This window comes from Etheostoma spectabile, chromosome 2 (genome assembly GCF_008692095.1).
Source record: "Etheostoma spectabile isolate EspeVRDwgs_2016 chromosome 2, UIUC_Espe_1.0, whole genome shotgun sequence".
Lineage (NCBI taxonomy): Eukaryota > Metazoa > Chordata > Actinopteri > Perciformes > Percidae > Etheostoma > Etheostoma spectabile.
The window spans coordinates 9561335-9583956 of record NC_045734.1 but is presented as its reverse complement, the minus strand read 5'-3'; the positions used below and the strand labels follow the sequence as shown (position 1 = coordinate 9583956).

The 22622-nt window shown below is 41.6% G+C and overlaps 1 protein-coding gene across 1 annotated transcript in view; it reads right to left on the bottom strand.

Annotated features, from left to right (window-relative positions):
* The window catches only part of frem3 (Fras1 related extracellular matrix 3), a 30419-nt gene extending 8314 nt beyond the window's left edge, over positions 1–22105 (bottom strand). Inside the window, exons 1-8 of the mRNA XM_032542757.1 lie at positions 17077–22105; positions 16392–16481; positions 6052–6198; positions 4897–5127; positions 4618–4743; positions 3383–3634; positions 622–771; positions 324–533 (exon numbers count right to left, since the gene is read on the bottom strand). Coding sequence (XP_032398648.1) covers positions 324–533; positions 622–771; positions 3383–3634; positions 4618–4743; positions 4897–5127; positions 6052–6198; positions 16392–16481; positions 17077–22105 — 6235 coding nt within the window. The remainder of the gene's footprint in view (positions 1–323; positions 534–621; positions 772–3382; positions 3635–4617; positions 4744–4896; positions 5128–6051; positions 6199–16391; positions 16482–17076) is intronic.
* Between the last annotated feature and the right edge of the window lie 517 nt (positions 22106–22622).

Genomic DNA, 22622 nt, shown 5'->3' with positions numbered 1-22622 from the left:
ACCAGGACATTTAAAGTATTTGTATAATCACTTTGTACATGCTTTATTATGTTAATCAATGAATACTTAAATATCCTTATTTCATCTAAAAAACACATTATTGTGTGTTTCAAACAATTTGTTTAAGTAATACTAATTAGGGGGATTAAAACAAAATATGTTTTTATAGAATTATACCTAAAGGATGAAATTTCAGTGCATTCGTTTTAAACAAATGTCAACAATCATACTTGACTCACATCATATAGATTCTACTTTAAAGTTACTGTAGGCTTGGAACATACTATACACAGTTAAGGTTTGTATGTGTGCTTGACACTCACCGTCAGTGACTGTATCATTAATGGTGATGGTGGTCTTGCTCGGTTCTCCCAGCACAGCATTCATGGGCATCCGTAACATGAGGTCGAAGGTCTCCGGCCCCTCCAGCTCCGGCTGACCCAGATCATCCAGGATGGTCACTCTGAATGTCTGCATTGTCACTCCAGGAGCAAAGTCTAAGTTGCGACTAATGCCAACATAGTCCAGTCCAGCTGCCAGATAGAGAGGAAACCATGAACTAACATTGTAATACAAAATCATAGCTAAATGCCGTTGATTCTGTGGCACTGCTGATTTTACCTTCTGCAGAGACAGGCTCACTCTTCCTGGAGCGCACAGTTACAGTGGCCGTCTTAGAGAGGTCGGTCCCTGTTCTCCAGACCTTGACCTCAACGTAGCCTGAACTTTCATCCACAACATACTCAGGTTCCCCGAAATACAGCGAGGGCTCTATGGGATTTGGGAATAATAGGAAAGTGCAATGGGTGAGTGATTAAAGCTATAGTACGTAGTTTCTGCCACCCCCATGAGGAATTCTAAGTAATGACAACAAAACTCTTGGGGCGTCCCAAGCCTTCCTTCAGTTCTGCTGTTTGTCAGACTAAAGGTCTCTTCTGGAAAAGACATAGCAACATAAGCTTGTATTTGAGCCGTGTTCAGGGACAAATTGTCATGAACGGCTGAGCCAGCTCCCTAATTTTCTGACTCAGTACAGGAAGAGAGCTGTCATCCCTCTTATCCTGTTCTCCTTTAACCTTCCTCCCCCACTTATCTAAATCCAGACAGCTCTGTCTGAACTCAACGCCAAAGGGCCGCGGATACACCTGAAGAATAAGGCTTGTGCTTGTGTGTGCATGAGTGAAAGGATGTTCCCAGTTTCTGATGATAGAGCAGCTGATAAGCAGTATGGCGACGGTTTGGCAGAGACAGAGAGGTAAGCCTCCACTTTGCAAGGCAGAGGGCAAGAATTCAGACCCCTGGAACACATTGTCAATTCATCTCTTCTCACTTCTATATAAAGCATGTTGTCATCACACTGTCTTCAGTCAGTGTTCTTAGAGATCCACTGATAGCAGCACAAACTCAAAACTTTAGCTTTTTGGACTATAAACTAAGCCAAAGAGAGAAAAAAGACAGACAGAGAGACAGAGACATTTTCACTGTAAACTATGGTGCCAATTCTAAAAAAATACTGGTATTATATTAATGAATGCTCAGGGTTTCTCATCGCTAATAAACCATATTTATTTATTTATTATTTGTGATAATCCACCCTGATCAATCCTAGTGAATTAAACAATATTCCTCTTACAATGAAAAGTTGAATTGTGGCTGATGTTGACAAATACAGTACATGTTATATACTGTGTAGACCATGTGTGGCAATGAATGAGTTTGGGATATTGTAATTTGACTTCAGACCAATCAAATACAGTTTTTTTTGGCTTTTCCACCTTTAATTTGACAGGACAGCAAGGTTAGAAAGGGGAGAGAGGAGGAAGACATGCAGGAAATAGTCTCAGGTCAGACTCAAACCCTTGACCTCTGCATCGAGGCATAAGCATGTTCGCCGGCTCTTCCCACTGAGTCATAGGCTAAAAAACAGAGAGGTTCTAAGTTATTGAAGCTTCATTAGAATTTGCAGATCTAGATTTATAATTCGACAGATGCTGCAACAGGCAACTGATAATGAAGGATGGATTTCTGGCACTCGTTCAGTGCTCCACCGCCTCCAAGGCAGTTATTTAGTACAAGGGAGAATGAGAAGGGGGTTATATGGGGCAATGAGTGCCAACATGGCAACCTTAAATATCAGTGGGAGGAAGAGCCAAACAAATACATTAACAATGGAGGCTCAATGTTGGCAAAAGTCCAAACCACAAGTTTACTCAGACAGGCAGATGGATTCACACATAGACGCACGCAAACATGCATACTCTCTATCTCTCTCTCTCTCTCTCTCTCTCTCTCTCTCTCTGAACGAGATTTATGATGGGGTGTTACTTCAGGACCCACCAAGAAGTAAAACCACAATAGAGGTTTACACAGAGGAGTCTTCTCTTGTTTCTTTACGTCTGGGAATGCACACTGATTATTTTTTACATAAAGTTTAATTGTACTCCTGTTCCAAATTGTTTGGGAGGGATGCTTTCTCCGCGAGGCACCTGTAACTATCACAAGCAAGTCCAGAAAATTTGCCTCAGTGAAAGGTGGGAGATAAAGAGGAGAAAGGTGAGGACGACAAAATGATTGCTATAACTGGTAGCTCTAAATTGTCAAATTTGTTAAGACATTTTGCTAAGACATTTTCTGTGACGGATCAAATCAAATCAATGATGTATAAGTGATTTATAGCTTTAAAAAAATCCTTCTTAAGTTAAAAGTCTTTAACTATCTTGACAGAAACAGGCAACGTAGCCTTGAATACCATCAAACAGGGGAAAGAGTAAAAACATGCCAGTCAGTTGGATTCCCTGCACAATGGTCCCTCTCTCTCCACCACCTGCCTTTTGGTCCCCGCAGACAGAGGCATGCCCTCTGTTTCCCCTGAGCTCCCCTGAATGCCAATGAGGACTGGGGGGCGCTTGAGGAGCACAGTGAGGTTTTAAACCCTTTTATCTGTCAAACAAGCTACAGCGTAGCATAACATAAACTGAGGCTGCCATTCGCCATCTCAACACCTGTCTATTGTTATCTTGTTTTAAACACTCAGACAGACAGATGCAGGCAGACAGAATATGAGGATAAAGAAACAGAGTGTGTAAACAAAGCTTGTGACTCAGGCACAGAAAGGGTAATGGACCTGAAAATACTGCAAAGCCACTAAGGCAAGTACAGAATCCAGGGCTTTCATTTTGGCGACTATTGTGCCGCCTGTGCACTTTTTGTGGATTAATAGTGTGCAGATACCAAAATGACATAATAGAGCATCAAAGGGTCTCTGAGCAACAGGATCACCCACAGCTGCCACCACAATGTCAGTAGCACTGTTACCACATCTATCTATTCGTTTTCTGTGGTGAGAGAACAGAACAAGCTCGTCTACACCGACTTCACTCACCATCATCGCTGTCTGCCAAGATGGTGATCTTGGCGGTAGGGAAGTTGGCGCCCACCTGGCCGCCCATAGGCATGCTGAGGCTGACGTTAAAGCTCTCTTCTTCCTCATACAGGGAGTCATCAATGATGATGATGCGACAGAGTTTCTCTCGCTCGTCCTTGTCAAATCGCAGCACACTGTTGTGGTCCTCAGGTCGGGTGATATAGTCTGAGTAGGACAGCACAGTGCTGGGTATGGTGCCAGTGGCGGTGGCTGAGGAATTATGGGAAAAGAGAGAGGACAGAAGATTCAACTTCAGTTGTCATTGTTGGGTTGCTCCACATCAACATACATGCAACATATCCTGCAAGCTTTGTAATGGTTAACCAAGCAGTGCACTATATTTAAAATGCCTACAACTGTATGTCAAAACCATTTTTTTTTTCAATTCAGTGCGATTTGTAGCTCAGTCCAGCTCACGGCAGTTTGAGAAATACAGATGAGCAACACAAAAATAATTGCTAAACAAGCCGCAAGCTGTGATTCCAAGCTCAAACCTTAATTTGCGTCATTCCACGTCCAGTTATTGTGCATTTAAAGTGCTCCCTATCATTATGTAGACATTTCCTAGAGCTTTTGTTTTGAATGGACAAACATTTAGTCATTTATAGCCTGATTTGCACTGTATCACCTGCAGTTTGTTTGCATGTATAGCGCCCCCTGGTATTCAATTTGAATGAAACTTTCAGGTTGTGGTTCAAGTACTTATGAGAACATATTCTGAGAGATTTGTGATGATTGGACAATGAATATTTGATTTATAGTAAAATGTGTGTAATGCCACTCACCTATCTTGTGCTTGTAGCGCTCCCCTAGTGGTGTATGTATGTAAAACTAAATAGAGAACAATAAAAAAGTGGACGTATAACAAAAAGTAGCTTTCCACAGTTACATTTAATGTGATCTACACTTTAATTACCAATATTGGTAAGTGTTAGTATTTACCTGTAATCTTGGAACTTTTGATATTCTGTACTTATTTTGTTATCCATGTCTCTTTTGAAAGACAATTTAAAGTATGAGTGAACGCACGCACGCACACACACGCACACGCACACGCACACACACACACACAAACACACACACACACACACACACACACACACACACACACACACACACACACACACACACAAAGGAAAACTGCCCTACCTCCTGAGCCACAGCCACAATAATTACAAACAGGTTAATCTCACCTTGCTGAGTGAAACAAACGACCATGAGTTCCTGGCTGGCATCTCCCGAGCGCCGCACCGGCACTAAAAGCTCTCCAGCGTCCTCCTCAATCTTGAACTCTGCTTGAGGAATGTAGACAGTGGATTCTGTTTTGGAAAAGAAAACACAAATGATGAGAAGCCGTTTATAAGAACTGCTCTCATTCAATCATACATCTATTTAAGTCTTTCAATTACAGTAGGCAGCCGTTATGGTGGTGAGGCTTTGTTTAAATAAATTCTTGATTCTTAGATCTCTACCATCTCCAGGATCCACAATCTCGACTGTTGCGGTGTCAGGGAACTCCAGCACAGCCATGACCGGGTCTGACAGTTGTATCTTGAAAGTCTCCGAGGTCTCAAACTCCTGGTCTGTGAAGATTTTCACCCTCCAGGTTGCCATAGTCTGGCCAGGGTTGAACTGGACCTGCTTCTGGGCTTTGCCACGGAAGTCTTTGTCCTTCTCAGCTGTTCCATCCTTGGTGGCAATACCTGAAGGACAGAGATGTACATGTTTTGAGCTCCAAATGAAAAGAGATTTAATTGCTCTTTCAAGTAGCTATGAGAGTTGTGAGAGCACTATTTTAGTATTGTGAATGGATTCTGTCTGATATGAAAAACAGAAGTTAATCTACCTTCTTTTTTTAACCCTAACCCTATTTCAGCCCAGTAGGTGTGGTGAATGAATTCTGCCTGTTAAAAACCACTAAAGTCAATGTACATGTATTTTTTTCCAACACTTTTCTTGGGTTTATGCTGGATCTATACCGTTCCTTATTTGTCCCTTTACAATCTACTTGTCTCTTCAAAGACAGAAGTGTACATGTTGGTAACATATGTTGTCATAAATCTGTCGCATGCAAGTGTGTTGCAGTCAAACAGACCAGCATGTTGACATTTCCTTGTGCCCTTTACCAGAAAGGTGATATGTGCTCTCAATCAGACCTCTTTCAGACAAGCGAGGAAGTGAAGCGTCAGTCAAACAAGGAGACAAAAGATTTGAAAAACATTATTATTAGTGTTGGTTTGGAGTTATCTCCAATTTAAGTGTAGGGATATACTGAGGACATCCTGCAGATTAACATGAATCTGCAGAGATTTGGAAATGAGAGGGTTATGCTGATGTTTCATAGCAATGTTAGCCCTTTAAATGGCACATAAATAACATAACACAGCTGAAGGAAACAGTTTAAGGGGCAATAATCCTTTGTTAAACTGTCAGTTTAATAAGGGCATGTTGTTCTTTAATGCACCTACAGGAGTTGCACTCACAATTTCGCTGTATGGGTCTTTGTGCAATGACAATAAAGGTTTATCTTATCTTAGAGTCACTATAGATTGTACATACATAAAGCATAAAGTATAGCGATAGTATTATTAGTCATTATATAAAATATAAAGACTGTCAACACTTACTGACGAAGGAGGTTTCTCCCAGGTAGCCTCTGCGTTTGAGTGTCACCTCCAGGAATTTGGCGTCCTCATCCACTAAATAATATTCCCTTTCCAGAGATATCCAAGCCCAGTTGAGCCGGAATGGCTGAGGCTTTAGTTTGTTTCCACCTAAAGACAGAAAAAAAGCTTATTGAAACAGGTCCAATTCAAAGCTGAAATGTGCTATACAAATAAAGCTGCCTTGCCTTGCCTAATGCTTCATTTAGACCTCCTCCACAACACAGTACAATGAGGAAATTATCTTGTTCATGTTAGGAGCCACTGAGGCATATAAACAGCAATCTGCTCAGGGATAACAAGGAATCAAAAGGGGCATTTTAATTTTGTAAGGGAAACATGATAACTTAATGCTAGGGCTTTCCTAGACCTCATTTTATAGAGCCTCAAAAAGAGTTGCCTTACTTCTCATTTCCTCCAGTTTACATGCACTATCTGCATAATGTTTCGTATTCTCAATCCGAAATGGGGCAAGTGCAAATATAGATATATATGGTCTGTTCATGGAAGATTTCTGTCCTAGTATGGTTTCTTTAATGAGCTGGCCTCTTGTAAATCTGTCACCCCATCATGTCCACGCTCTGTTGCTCTCCCTCTTGAACATGGCGAAGTTTAAACGAGAGCAGTGAGGCTTCTTTTTGCTCCATTAATGACCGCAAAGACACACTTCTAACAACTTTCCCAAGTTTCTTAAACTACAGCCTTTCTTTATCCCACTACGTTTTATTGTGTGACAAACTCAGTTTGAATCATTTAGGATAACATTTCATAAACTTGATTTAGTACCTCATTATCATCTGTGAAAGAAGCCCTGTTCATAAAACACACATCTGAACAAAACACTCAAAGCTCAGAGTCACCTGCCACTGATCCACAATTTTAGAGCCAATCCTGCCCTTAATCCATACTATCTCATGACTCATGTAATCCCTCAAACTGTCAACTCAGTTTTGGTCATTGACTTGAAATGATGCTTCAGAGATATTTAAGATTATGGGTTCTGCTCCATAATCTGAATGTTTTTTTAACAACAGCGGCAAAAGGCCCTCATGTCTTTTCCTTCAGTGAGAAGAGCCTGGTGACCTGTGACTTCCGATGTGAAATGGGTCAAGCTCAGTGGTTCTTTGGATCAGCGATTTTAGAGCGGGCTGTTTCTCTTTAGTCTTGCACGGCTGGTCACACTGGCAGCGGCCCTGCTGACCTAACTCGGCTAAAGCAGTGAGAAGTGAAGAAACTTTAGTGGGTCAGAATAAACACTCAGCAGTTTGCTGGGACAGTATTCTATTTTTTTTTAAACAAATAGTTTTTCTGAATTCAGTGTAATGCATGTCTTAGAAATTATAAAACAGACAGGTGAACAGAACATGTTTTAAGCTTGAACAAAAAATAAATAGAGAACAATGGCAAGGACATCCTCCTTGTCCACACAATGAACCAGCATTGAGCTCAGTTTTGCCTCATTGAGGAAGAAAGAGGCTGCAGTTTGTATGCTATGTGACTGGGGACAATGAAAAAAACAGGGGGGTTGAGAGTGCGTATTCAGCATGGGAAGGAGGCCACTTCCTCAAACCCACATGTCAACACTGAAGCCAAACCAGGGGCAGACCCCACTCACAGAAGCATGGTCAGATGAAACTGATAGCAACAAGTGGATTTTCTGGGACAATGACAGTACTCAACCACATCTCTACAGGCATGAGTAGACTAAAGATGATCTTAAATTCAAATAATTGCAGTAGAACTTATTTTATCTGCCACCTTCCACACACAGACGGGCATATGAATGCATGTACTCCAGTAGTAAGCCCACGCCTGGTTAAAGGCAGGAAACATGGAACATCAGAGCCCAGTGGGCACAGCTACCTTTGAACAGGCTCCATGCTCAGGTTTCCAACAGTCATGGCTAAAAATACAGGAAACATGTATCATGTCAGTTTTTGCTCGCCCCAGATTCTTTAGGTGTTTAAACAGTACATGCATAAAAGGACAATTTTAGAAAACATTTAGTAGGACTTTGTTTTATTCTGTGCAGAAACAGCTACACACAGTTACTGTATTCTGAATAAACTCCTGACTGAAAGACTCAATCTGCACTGCTTCACATGTCATGAACCTGTTAAACCAAGAAGCCATCAAATCCACATCTCAACTAGAGGACTCCTTGGGGTGGCCTGATGTAGAGTTAAAAAAAAGAAGAACTACAATTATCAGATTGTTTCTGTGCTGGAGAAAGTATGTCCTGGCAGCCGGCCCTATTTGGAGCTGATATGAGGAGAAGCTTAGTCAGTGGCTATCAGTGAGGATTATCAAATGAACACGGCCGAGACTAAAAGCTGTCTCTGTTTTGGTATCGAGCAATCAAGCAGCTTTAGTTTCTGCATTGCTACAAGGAGTAAAACAATGGAGTTTTTATGAATGAGACAAGAACACAATTATTGCATTGGTATTTCATAGACTATATTGTGCTGAATAACAGACACAAGTGTACACAAAAAATGGATGGAAGAGATTTAGAATACTGTAGCACTTATTTGTCATAGTTGTGTTGATATACAGTATATGCTTCTGTACTGCTGTACCTAAATTCAAAACTTGTTTAGTTAATTTTATTAGAGTCAAACATACTGTTAAGAATATTCGAACACTGATGAGGGACTTCTGAACCTCCTTTTGTCAACAACAAAAAAATAATGACTGAAAAAGTGCTACCTGATATATGTATGTGACCTGTGGGCAAAGGTGTAACATGACGTATGAAATGACATAATGGGAATGCACAAATGGCCATCATATAACAATTTTTTCCTGACATTTACCTGCCGGTAATTTGATTGTAATGAAAACAGAATTTACTCATTGTCATTGCTATAATTAAACAGTACATTTCCTTTTGGTTTGAGAAACAGCTATTAGCACAATAGAGCGTATCTTACTAGAAATGCACCAGAACGTTCAGTCACATTTTGTGATGTCAACTGATAGCTTACTCATCTTTTCCTTTATTGTTTGTCAAACTGCAATTTCCAAGGTAAACAAGAATCCTTCAATCCTATATATGTATTGAGTTTCTTTTTTTCATTAATAGGCACATAACCTTTAGAACTTAATGAATCTCTACACCACCTTTTAGCCAACAGGCCCGAGGAGATCGCTAAATAAGTAACATTTGCTATTTTTCTTGAACTCAGTGGGCTTATTACACTGTGTGGTCAACAGGTGCTGTTTCTTTGCTGTACAAGCAGTAGAAGTGGTTACTTTTGCCAAGAATAACTACTGTCAGTCAAAATGCCTATTTCATTTCCTTTTTTGTTCCTACTTCCTCAGCCTTCCCAGGGAATTTAATGTATCTCATACACAAATCTTGCTCTGTCTCTCTGTCTTTGTCCGTGTCTCTCGCTTCCTTCCCGCCAGACTCCCACATTTGGTGGAGCAGAGTGACAGCTGTGCTCCACAAACCTCCTCCCCCCTGCATGCTCCCCTTCCTCCCTGTGTCGGCTTTGTTAGCTGAGGGGACGGACAACGAAGAAGGACAGCAGGCCACAGTCTGGGTGGGCCAGATCTACCACCATGGCATGTCTCCCTGCTTGCCTCCACATTGTTTACACCAGTGTAAGAGAGGGAGATCTCCCTTTCTCCAACCTTTTTTTATACATGCTGTTGGACACTGAGGCTGGAGCTGGCATGAGTCTCAAGAAAATCCAGGAATAATCAAGAAGCCAGACTTCCCAGCAGGGAACCCAACAACTAGACTAGAAAGAAATGAAAATGGTTTAAATATGCTCAAAATAGATGAGTTAAAAGCCTGCGTGAAAAATAGTGCCAAACATTAAAGTCAAAATAGATTTTCGACATGATGGACGGGCTAATTTATTACAATTTTTACGACACACATACTATGTTAGACTGGCCATTAGATCCAATACATACAGTAGCTGCCTGGTTCAGCTCACATTTCCATTAGCTTTTCAAAGTGACAATCATCATAATTTCTGCTGGGATGTAAAGTTTTATAGGCCGCACGTGTTCCTAAATGTCCCTGTTAGCAGCTATTTAATAAATTAGTTTCGATGTGATTGATGCTAACCACTGACAAGGGCAGGGGATGAATATTTAAGTAGTATGATAATGTTTTTCTGTTTTAGGGCCTGAGTAAGAGCAACTGGATCCTTTTCAAACCTTTATTAAAAGCTGCTCTACTTATTTTAGTGCAGTAAGTCACATAGTGGCCTGCTACAATGTGACACATGCAGGTATTTTGGTGCAGTACTTAACAAAAAAACTAAAAGTCAGTGTCAGAAAACACAAAGATGTGAATTGTGAAATATTTTAGATGCAGCGTGGCAGAATGACTCAGCAAAAGAGTGGTCTTGGGAAAGATTCAAGTGTCCAATATCTGCAAAACAACTTCAAAACATACACAGGACATTATAGCCTGAGATTTTTTCTCTTTTGACAGCACATTCTTTATCAGCTCATATTTACACAGCAGCGCAGCCTGCCCTGCACCATACATAGATGCAGTGAATAGTGGGCCAGGCCGGAGACCTCAGTGAAGAGGAAGGTCAGTATGAGGCTTTGACGTTCACCAGCATGATGCAAGGAAGAGCAACCTTCTAAGAATATCCTCATCAGGTGACAACCATCACCATTATTACATTTCCTCATTAATCATGTTGATATAAATACTGGGGAGGTTCCAGTCAGCTCGGTATTTAAATGCCTTTTTTTTTTTTCAAGTATGATCTATTAAATCATGGAGATGTCAACCGTTAACGAAAACAAAAACAGAATGTTTCTTTATTTTGATTGTTAATCTTAGTAAGTGTAAGAAGAGATTTTCTAAATAGTGAAAGCTTAGCTTTCTCTCTGCGTTCCAAAGAATTCATGTTAGGAATGCTGCGTGATTATATGTATTAATAACTTATCATTGCATCCGGTCAGCGACAGTATGTGCTGTAAATTGACACATCCCAGTGGCTCAATTGCTGCTTCAGTTCAGGAGAGTGAAGTTATCACAGGATGTTACAAATCATAATTTGAGAGGGACTGAAAGCCACATCTTTAACCCTTGTTTGCCTCATACTTGATATGGTGACACAGACGCTTGCAACACTTGAAATCTAATAACATAATAGATGTGGTACTGGGAATCCTTTGTCAGACTGTTTTGTCAGATATGTAGAATAATGAATAAGGATGCAAAAGGCAGACATTAAAAAAAAGACTTTTCACAAACATTGTCCAAACATGTACCATGGCAGAATGCCCAGATGTTGAAAGTTCAGGGATGACCTAATACATTAGAATTCATCCCGAGGGGGACATTAATGTATGTAGCAAATGTTATGACAATTCATTCAATAGTTGTCAAGCTATTTCAATCAAAACCACAATTGTCAACCTGGTGGCACAAAATGAAAAGTCACAGTATCACCAAATTCAGTAGGATACATTCTGTGTTCACCGTGGATCCATCCATGGAACCATGATTGGTTTCTAACAAATCTGATCCAAAAGCGGTGGACTGACAGACAATCTGACAGAACGACATTGCCATCCCAAGAGCCACGCTGCTAGCATGGCTAAAAAGAAGGACAAGGAAAGGAAAGCGAGTAACTCAATGACAGCTTGGTTTGGAGCAGCAACAGCTTTGCCATATGAGAGCAGATAAGAATAGCCGTACATCATAACTCCCCACACCTGCAGCCCTCCAACCACCATAAATCAAGGCTAAAGAAAAAAAGTCAAAAAGAGAAAGAAAGACAGAGAATGATGCCACGGTTGATTGAAAATGATATGGGGGAACCCCTGAGAGGAAAGAGAAAGGGAAAGAAATAGAGAAGAGGTAAAAAAAAATACCACACCAAAGAAAAAGAATAGTACTACCATGAAGGGGTCTTAAAGGAGGGGGGGAAAAGGAGAGTGACGACAGAGTGGGTTATGGTGGAGGGGGCGTAAGAGGCCTCAGCTTCTAGTCACAGGGGGGCCACGACTGTGGCACCATTAGCTAGTAAATCTCTTGGTGACTGTTGACATGGGTGACATGTAAGATCCCAAAACACAGTTAGGAAGTAGGGGTCATGTAAGACACTGCAGGCGGTGTCAGTCAGCATGCAGTTCTACTGTACAACAGAGTACACCCACTGCACTGTCCACAAATTTCACATTTTCTAGCTATTTTTAAATACATTTTCCTTTCTTGGTTTCATTGCACCCTTTGGGGAAGTGCCCCTCCAGAGCCAGCACCTCCACAGTGAAAGACTACAGGTTATCGGGCTATCTGAGATTGGGTTGGATTACTGTGGAGCTGGAAGTGGGGTGACAGAGGGCTTTGAAAGGGGATCCCCCTGGAGCCTTCCCTCTCACGTACACACCTGTCTGCTCGGGATACCAATTCACTTCCAGGCCTTGCTCTGTCTGTGGCCCTGGAGTCTGGAGTCTCCAAGGAAGTGCATTCCTCTCCCAGCTCTGAATGATCACATAACACTCGACCCACTGGGGTCTATGATCCCTCTCCAGTGCTCGACGACTATATTGTTGCTATTGGAAAGAGGCTGAGTCGACTTATCTGAATGTAGAGGCTATGTTCTCTCTTTTTCCTCATCTGTTAATCAGTTGAGTTTAATTAGTACTCCTATGAAATCTGAGTCAATCTTGCACCTAAGATTGGCAAGCAGAGGCAGTGTTTCTGTAGACCAGTACACTCCAAAGTCTAAAGATCTGACAAAAATATATTATCCTCGTCCTAAGACGTCAGATGTCCCAACACGTCTGACAGTAAATAAGGGTTTCTTCACTTAGCCTGTGGCTCACTGGGCCCATGCCTTATGGACAAGGATATATGTGAGCTGTGTATCCACTTGTAAAAACAAGTATTTATTGCCTACACTTTGAATGGCTGTAGGAAGTTTCTGACCTGGTCAATTGCATGTAGGTTATTGCTTTTCCAATAGCAATTTCTAGCAGACAGAAAAAATGACCCAAGTTGAACTATAGTCCATGTTTACGGTCATTGCCACAGGACAAGACAGTTAAGTTTGTTTTCCTTACTGTTTTGCGAGAATTTCTTGGCTATTCTCTCAGATACAATAACTAGCTAACACATTCCCCTGTTCAGACCATTAGTCAATCCTCTCTCTGCAGCTAGGACACCAAAACGGTTGGCTCATCAGATCATCACATGTATAAGCTTCTTAGGAAATTATAAAATGTTGCTAGAATTGTGGACTTCATGACATAAAGCTAATTCCCGAAATGCAATAGTTTTTTTGATCTACATAGACTCGTATTTGCTAGTGTAAAATGGGAGAATATGTCTGACTTATTTATTTGTACACAAATCACACATCTATGAGCAAACACTGCATTCCTGATGCAGCTTCTTCAGGTTCACTTATTGTTATTTCTGCTTCTGTCACGTGAATGATTTATGCACCTCAGAGCTTCAACACATTTCTGCAAAGAGCCAATAATCCAACATGCCTTCTTAATGTTTCCTGATTGATAAGAGCTACACTAACTTTCTCCTCAGAGTGTGGAATTTAACTGCTGACCAGCAGGTCTCTTGGTGTTTAACTTAATGACTACTCCTCACCTCTCACTACATTCAGACACACTTCAGCTGTGCCTAGTCACACACAAACACACACACATGCCTCTGATTACATACATTCACACACATGTTCACAATCAGAAAGCAGAAACATAAATGTGACATGCAGCAAACTGCTATACTACTCCAAGAGGATAAGTTACATTAATGATTTGGACTGTGTTTATTTGTGTGTGTGTGTGTGTGTGTGTGTGTGTATTATTGACTTGTGAAGAAGAATCAGTGCAGTGCATGTAGTGGCAGGTACCTTTTAAAGACTGCTAAGACCCTTAAGCAGCTGCCCATATCAGTACATCGGAGGGGCGTTACCTAATATGAGGTGATACTCAAGCTGTGTTAAACATAAGAATGTAGTTAAGTAAATAGTTTTGGAAATGCTGTGTCAAGGAAACATAATGATTTAGTGTAGAAAAAAGTAATCACTGTCTATGAGGGAGGTTTAAAGCCCACACAATCATTGTGGACATTTGCAAGGACAGTCTCCGTTTGGATCCAGCACTAGTTTACTTTTCTGTCACTCCTTACAAACTCTTATTGTCAAAGTGTGTTTTGTTAAAAAGATTCTAAACAAAAGAGAAATCAGCAAAGAATTAGCCACTAATTGGATTTATTTCAAACTGTTGAATTATGAATTGTAATCCTGTTTCATGGTGTGAGCAAACATTTATCTTTAACTTAAAAATAAGTGATTCAGTTCCATTCACATTTTAGGATTAGGAAAGGGTGTGCTGACAGGGACCAGTTTCAGGGGATAATCTCGGGTGCAAATCTCTAATGACTGCGAGGTTTTCTTCTCACACAAACGGCTCACCTACTTAGATTTAAAAGCAGATAGGCTGACCATCAACGTGCTCTCCACCTGCATGTCCTTACATGTCCACGATAACGCCACCTCCCCCAGGAGTCACCCCCTCAACTTGATCTGTTATTCAACCTTTTTTTTCAGTTGTGCCTGTGTATTTGTTGCCGTATGTGTATATGTGGCTATGTATGTGTGTGGTTAGTTGTGGTGTGAACTGTCTGTGGTCTTTACATGTGAACTGGGGTCATGTAGAAACACGGTTTTGTTTTATGTCCCAGCCTGCACCGCTGCACCTGGTTCAGCTGAGTTGGCTGGAAGCTTAAACAATGTATGAAAGCAAACAGAAAAAGGTCTGTTGAGCTAATTGAAGCCCTTGCGCTCCCTTCCGTTGGTTAAACCTCCACTTAAAAACAGAAAAGCTGAGCAGCTTTGCTTTCGGCAGATTAATAGGTCACAAAAGTAATGTAAAGACACATTAATAACAATACTGGTGAACAATATAGAATTAAGAATAATAACAGAGGTGCTATTTCAATCAAAGTCAGAGCTACTGACCCTTTTTCAAAATATAGTATTATCTGCTTCACTTATGTCTAAGGAAAACGTTAATTACTAGGACCCAGTCGGGCTAATAAAAGAGGCTTCACTTTGCTGACAAAAGACAGTAATTTGACAAAAAAACACATCCTCCCAATCCTTCCATCCCAACGGCCCTGATGGTGATGGTGGTATTATCACCAACATGGCCCTCAATCCTGCATAATTATAGACCAAACTTTCCCTGCCGCATTGATTGCATTTCCAAATCTTGTTTTGTAATTTAAAGCTGTTGCTTAAATAGCAAAGGCCACCTGTTGCATTTTTATTGCTTTGCATTTGCTATATATATATAATGCTGTTCATGTAATATACGTAAAAGTTTGAGGTGGCAGGCCACAGAGCTTATACATTATACCGTCATGTCTGAACTAAGCATATCTGGTGCATTTAAGAGAATTCTTTAGGATAACCGGGACAAGAACATGTTCACAGATATGTTAAATGAGAAGACCACTGGTCTGTCATGTTATACCCGTCGATATTAATAATGTTTTAAAAGATAGGCTCCTATGACAGGGGTTTTTATGATTATTAAGAAATATAATATTAATGAAAGGGCAGAGTTACTGAAAACCAAAGTGTATAATTGGAGAGCTGGAGTAGACTGAGAAAAAAAGAATGGATCTGATGAGAAATGTAAAGGACCATATTGGATGTTGATGGCTAATAAAGCAGAAAATGGCAACTAGAAAACATGATCTCTTCGTTTGAGTCCCACTGAATGCATTGAGTGGGTTAGTCAGAAATTCTCAGCATTCCTAAAATTATAACATTCATAAAAAATTATACATTTTTACACACGATGGTACATTTTTAAATCCAAACTGAAACATGTTTTTTGTGTGAGTGATTCCTAGAAGAAAGCTCATCACGCATACCTTTACACATTTCGAGTTTCAAGCAAAGAATGAATGGACTCAGAAATGTGTCCTGGGGGAAAGGATCCCATTGTTCCTTAACAATACAATTTAGAGCATGAGGTAGTCCCAGCTCTTTCATTTTAACCAACCCACAGTCAGTATTTGGCTGATGTCCCCTTTGACCCTGTCCTTTAAACCTGCTACCCTTTCCAGTGGGGTGAAAAGAGATGGCGGCTCTATACTGGGTGTCAGTCATGGCCAACTGCCTTAAGTCTTTGTGATGCAAACACAGGATCTGGAAGTTTCAATTTTAAGAAGCCATTAAAAGACAGATCAAGTTTGAGGACAGCCTTTGGGCAAATGATTTCTAAGTAATGGTCCTCAGTTTGGTGACAATGCCTGCAAGTTTGATATATTAATGGATTCTTACCTTTGTCTTCAACTGTGAAGTAGAAGATATCACTTGTGGCGTTGCTCCCATCCAACAGCACATAACAGATCTTCATGTCATCAATATCAGCTGTTGATATAGTATGAGAGGTAGAGTGTTAGCTGAAAACATTAGGTAAGATAACTGGAACGACTAAGCCACTTTTACAAATTTTTGTTACAACCCTTAGGCTGCAATTAAAGTGGGCCATGGGAGAGGTGTTCTGAAGCATTCATAATTGTTTTAAGCAAAGTCTAAATATTCTATAAGTTAGACATATCTATTACAGAACTATAACCTGCAGTTATTATGATGATGATTGGCAGTAGTTGCAGTCATCGTAGTACCGTTATTATTAGTATTATTATATTCATACAATCAAGTATTATTTAAGTATTTGACAGTGAATTTCTTGTCTTAACTTTGGGTTTGTTAGTGCTTGTTAGAGCTTTAATAAAGCTCTCATCATTGCCTGCAATAGCTGGGAACGAGGTGAGAGTGGGGAACAGTTAATGAGTAATATATTCTAAAATGCTACGTTGAAGTTAGGGTTGCTGCAGAGTCAAGTGCTAAATGACCTTTCATATTACATATGGTGATTTAATCCAGTGTTAATCTAAAATATTTATAAGTGCAGTTTTAATTTTAAAAACTCTTAAGAGATTTTAGTGTGACACTGGCTTACCTTGTGTGAAGGTATTGATGCTGTCGTTGCCCAGGGCAGTGTTCATGATAAACCCATGCAGAGGAGCCTCAGACACAATGTATTTCAGGACCCTCTGGGAACTGTCACGATCCTCTGCTCGAAGGGCCTTACTGGTGATCACGAAGCCCAGGTGGTTTGTCTGGAGGACCTTCAATGAGGCAGCAGCTTTGTTAACCACAATCTGGGGCACACCATTGTCCACAGTGTTGATGTGAATGGTCATCATCTGGGGCTTGCGTGTCTCATACACAGTGTTAGGAAAGACATAAAAATCAGAATGAGTGCCGTCTGTGACAGTAAAGGAGAAGCTGTCTTCGGTGGACTCAGTGCCATCATGCTTATAGCTGATAAGGTTCTCGTTTAAGTCTTGCTTGGAAAAGGTTGTGACTGGTTTGGTATTGTTGAAAAGCAGCTGCCCATGTACTGGCACCTGGGTGACTATGAATCGCAATAGGGTGTCTGGGGTGTCCCGATCTTCAGCTGTCAACTCAAATGGCGTGATGAGCTTGCTTTCTCCCTCCTCCACAACCAGTTTGCTTATTGTCAAGACGGGTTTCTTATTATCTACATCAGTGATGGACACTCTGAAGGTACGGAAGACAGGATTGTAACCGTCTGTCACCTCAAACTCAAAGCTGTCCATTTTCATCTCATCATCAGAGGTGTGGATGTAGTAGATCTTGTTGCCAGCAAGCTGCAGTTGGGTGAAGGTGGAAATGGGTACACCTGGGTGGTCAGTGCTCTCTAAGTGGCCTCTACTAGGTGCTCTTGTGATGCTAAAGCCAAGGAATTCATCAGGACTGTTAATGTCACTGGTGCTGAGGAGGTCAGTAGTAAGAGTTACTCTCCCTCCTTCTTTTAGAGTCACACCTTTGTTGATTACATCTGGAAAGACCATGTCAATGCTTCCAATGTTAATGTAAAAGTAACGGTCAATAAGGGGATTGATGCCATCAGTGACATCAAACTTCAGCAGGTCACGGATTCCCTCCTGGCCTGTGTGTACATATTGGATGAGCTGTTTGTCGATTTCGTCCTGTGTGAAGTTCATCCCGAGGGTGATATTACCTAAAACATCACCATACTTGCTGATATGCTGAAGGTAGCCTTGACCTGGGCCGTATTGCACAACATATGTTAGCTCTTTGTCTTCAGAATCAAGATCAGTGGCCTTCAAAACACTGTTGCTAATGACTTTTGTCTCTCCAATCTCAACATCTAGGCCATCATTTATAGCCATCCTTGGTGTTTCATCGTCAACAGGAATAACCATGATAAGAACTGTTTTTTCCACTGTATGTTTCCCATCTGAGAGTCTGATTTCAAAGCTGTCCTCTTTGATCTCTGAGTCATCGTGTTCATAGACAATGTTGGATGCCTCTTGGATCTGTTCCAGGTTGAATTTTTCTACAGGGACAGTGCCAGTGCTGAGCTGCTGAACTATTGTACCGTGTTTAGGTTTTTTGATGATCTCAAAGTGCAGCTCATCCCCAGGGATGTCAGCATCAATGGCGTTCAGAATTGGTGTGTCAATGACCAGACTCATGCCCTCCATTACCACAAACTCACGGATGAAAATCTCCGGCTTCTCATCATTGGCTGGAATGATGACTATAGGTAAGAAGTGGCGTTCAGAGAAGTTAATACCATCTGAGCAACGGAAGGTGAAACGATCTTCCACAGGTTCAACCCCTTTGTGAATGCTTTGGACATAGTATATGTGACCGAGTGCAATGTCTTTAATGCTAAAGGCAGTAATAGCTGTCCCTGCCCTGGATTTTTCAGAGCCTGAGGCTGGGGAGATGTTCTCCACATAACCAGATGTTGGTTGGACAATGATGGTGCACAGGATATCGTCATTGGTAGTGTCAATATCTTCGGCTTGGATGTGGTCCATAGTTATGACATTCTTCTCCCCTTCGATTCCAACAAACTGCTCTCCAACACTGACAACAGGTGGAATGCTGTCAACAGGAAGGATGGTAACATGAACTGTCACACCTTGGACCTTGTTACCGCCAACGACCCACTGCTCTGACAAATCAGACAGAGTAAGGTTGAAAGAATCATGTTTTTTGACCGTTCCAATTTCACCAGATGTGTGAGCATACACCACTGCCCCATTGATGATGTCTTCTTGGGTGAATCTTTCAGCAGGAGCACCATTAACCAGGATTTCACCCAGCCTGGGAGGCTCTTCAACAATGAAAGTGAGGATGAGGTCATCTGTGTCTTCATCACGGCCCTGAATGACATTACTTGTAATCTCTGTGGCTCCATTCTCCAGTACATCGATTGATGCTCCGAGCAGACCGTCTGGGAGCATAATTGTAGGGGTCTCGTCATCAACCGGCTCGATTGTGATCTTAATGGTGATGGGTACCTCATGAAAACCGTCACTGACATCAATCTTTATCACGTCACTAAGTGATTCCTCTCCATTGTGAATGTAAGTAAGGCGACCATTTTCAATGTCGTCAAGTACGAATGTTTCGCTATTTGCCATGTTGATCCCCAAATACTGCAGCTGCCCAAACAGAGGGATCTGGGTCACAGTGAAGATAATATTTTCATCATCGGTATCCGTGTCTGTGGCATGCAGCTCTTTCCTAGTGATGACATAGGTACTTCTTTCCATAACAGTGAACCCTGTGTTGATGATAAGTGGGGGTTTGTTGTCCACTGGCTGTAGGAAAATGGTGAATAGTCCATCTAGAGTGTTACCAGCAGTGTCTTCCACAATGAATGTGAACTGAGCCACTTTTGGAGTGATTCCCAGCTCCTGGTCTGGAGGCTTGTAAGCTACTTTGTGGTGATTAACCTGGGCCTGTGTGAATTCAGTAATTACAGTGTCTGGGCTTTCAGTCAGTACGATATCACCTAAGGGGACTGGATTGTTCTCATCTGTGTCAGTTGGGGGCTTAATAATGGTGTACTTCAGGTCCCTATCATCTGAATCTAGATCACTATAACACAAGAATTTCTTTTTGAAGTGGGTTAGCTCATACTCCTGGACTGTCATGTGAAGGGTGGTGCCTGGAAAGATTACTGGGGCGAGGTCATCAACAGGATGAATTTTGGTGGTAAAGACGTGTTCGCCAGATTGATTAGGAGGGTCATTATCATCTTGGACCCGAAACACAAACTGATCAATCACAGTGGTGGTGCTATGGGGTCCGATGTGACGGTAGAAAAGCTTTCCGTCAAGAATATCCTGCTGAAACCATTCTATTACCACCTGCTCAAACATCTCATCTGTCTCACTGAACTTCCAGAGAGACGGGTCAGATGGAGGCTCCACTTGCCTTAGCAGGAGCTCACCCACAGTTGAGTAGGGTGCTTCCATGATAAACTTAATGGTGGAGTCTTCTGAATCAATATCTGAGGCACTCAAGATGAAGGGAGAGATCTGCATGACTTCATTCTTGAATAGCACCAGCCCAGTGTTAGCATTGATAATAGGCGGCTCATCATCAGTGGGAGCAATAGTGATAGGGAACAAAAACTCCACTTCATTACTGCCATCAGTCATTCTAAAAATAATGTTGTCACTATAGGTATCGCTGCCGTCATGCTGGTACAACACAATTCCGGCGTCTAGATCGGCAGGTGTAAAGAATTTCCTGCGAGCGCCGAGCACGGTCAGGTCTCCATGCTTTAAACCATCAACAACAGTTATTCTCACATCTTCCAAGTTATCTTCATCGCTAATCTCTAAATTCTGGTAACTGGATAAAGCTCGAGACTGCCCTTCAAACAATAGCTGCCCTGTATTTTTGGTCGCTACAGGAGCCAAAGTATTCATAGGCTTCACCACAATCATAAAAGCAAATGTATCAGACACAGCCCCATCAGTGTCTACAATTTCAAACTCTAGCTGGAAAATCCTCTCTACTTCTGAGTCCTCTGAGGGTGGCTTATAAGCTATTTTAAGATCTTTGATGTCTCTCTGATAGAAAGAGGTGATTGGCAGATTCTGATCATCTGTGCTGATGATATAGCCCTGCTGAGGGCTAAGCGGTGTAGTAATGTTGAAGATTAAATCATCTGGATCTGATTCAACATCTTCAGCAGCCAGCATGTCACTTGTAATAGCTGTCATCACAAACTGATCAACCTCCATCATCATCATGGCTACAAAGCTGGGTTTAGGAGCTGTGTTCTCTGCACCCTCTCTGATTCTAACCATCATTTGGAAATGCTCTTGCATTATGGTGTTGCCTTCATTATCCTGCAGCTCTGCCATCATTGGAATATAGTCTCTGTTAGGTGAGTTGGTTTTAGCTGTGTGCTTGTAGCGAATACCCTGTTTCAGAAACTCATCACAGTCAACCATTTGGCCATTTGAGGGGTTATTCAATAGAGTGCCATACCTGGGAAGACCTCCAGCGCCGACCAGAGTGGCGATCTTACACTGTGTTACACCGTCCTCAAAGGAAAACTCCAGACCTTTTTTTTCAATAGGGTTGCTGTCACCATTTAGCTTTTCAACATTAAGGGGCATATTCCTGGTCAAAATCTCAAGCTGCTGGAAAACCACCTCCACTTCCAGCATGAAAGGGATGATAACGGACTCCGTCTGGGAGTCATAACGAAGCTGCAGCTTCACACGATCCTTGCTGGGGCTCCGAGATCCAAAATGAGTGTATTTCACTTCATCTGGTCCAAATGAACAGGGAAACTTTTTAGGAGTCAGCATCCCAGGTTTCTGAGCCAGTGGGTCATTGTCCAAAACTGTAATGTGGCAGCGGTCACCAGGCTGCACTTCTGTTACAAGGTCATTCACAGGGTCCAGAAACACAGACCTCCCAAAAGGAACTCTGATCCCGTTGTTAGCAATGATGATGTTGTCTTCATTAGGTCCAGATCGGTGGTGATAAAGGTGAGCTAGGTCAAACGGCTCTGCATCTACTGAAGCAAAACCGAAGCTAAGAGCAAGTGTCACAAGCAGGCATCTTAAAAGTTCCCACTTTTGACAAAGTGGGGAACTTTGCAGACAACCAGCCATATCCACTGCTAGATGTCTTGCAATTATTTTATAAATCAGCAGTAGCAGGCAGATCCCTGTCCCAAGTGGGAAAAAAGCCTAAAAAAAGAAAACTCTGTGATGATTTGGGCCTTGGAGTGTGTCCTCTCTGTCTCTCTCTGTTTCTATGTGGCCACACAGAGACACAAGTGTGGTGAATGCGGCATGGCTGTGCAGGTAATAATGAAACAGTAGACAGTGACAGGCGCAGGCTCCTCCCCCTGTCAGCGCAGGGACGGAGCCTCCTGCCCCCATGGCTAATTTAAGAAAGACCATTGGACAAGACTGTGAAAGTGCTACCCCCCAACCACCCACCCTTCTCCCGTCCTCTCACTGAAAAAGGTGGGGGATAAAATCCAGTGCAAAACTAACCTAATTCAGTGGAATTTGTGTGATCAAATACATGGTACATGATGATACATTAAGTCACTGTCAGTATATTTTATTTAAGTTTAAACAAATTTGACAATTTATAAGTATACATGGATTTAGTGTTTTT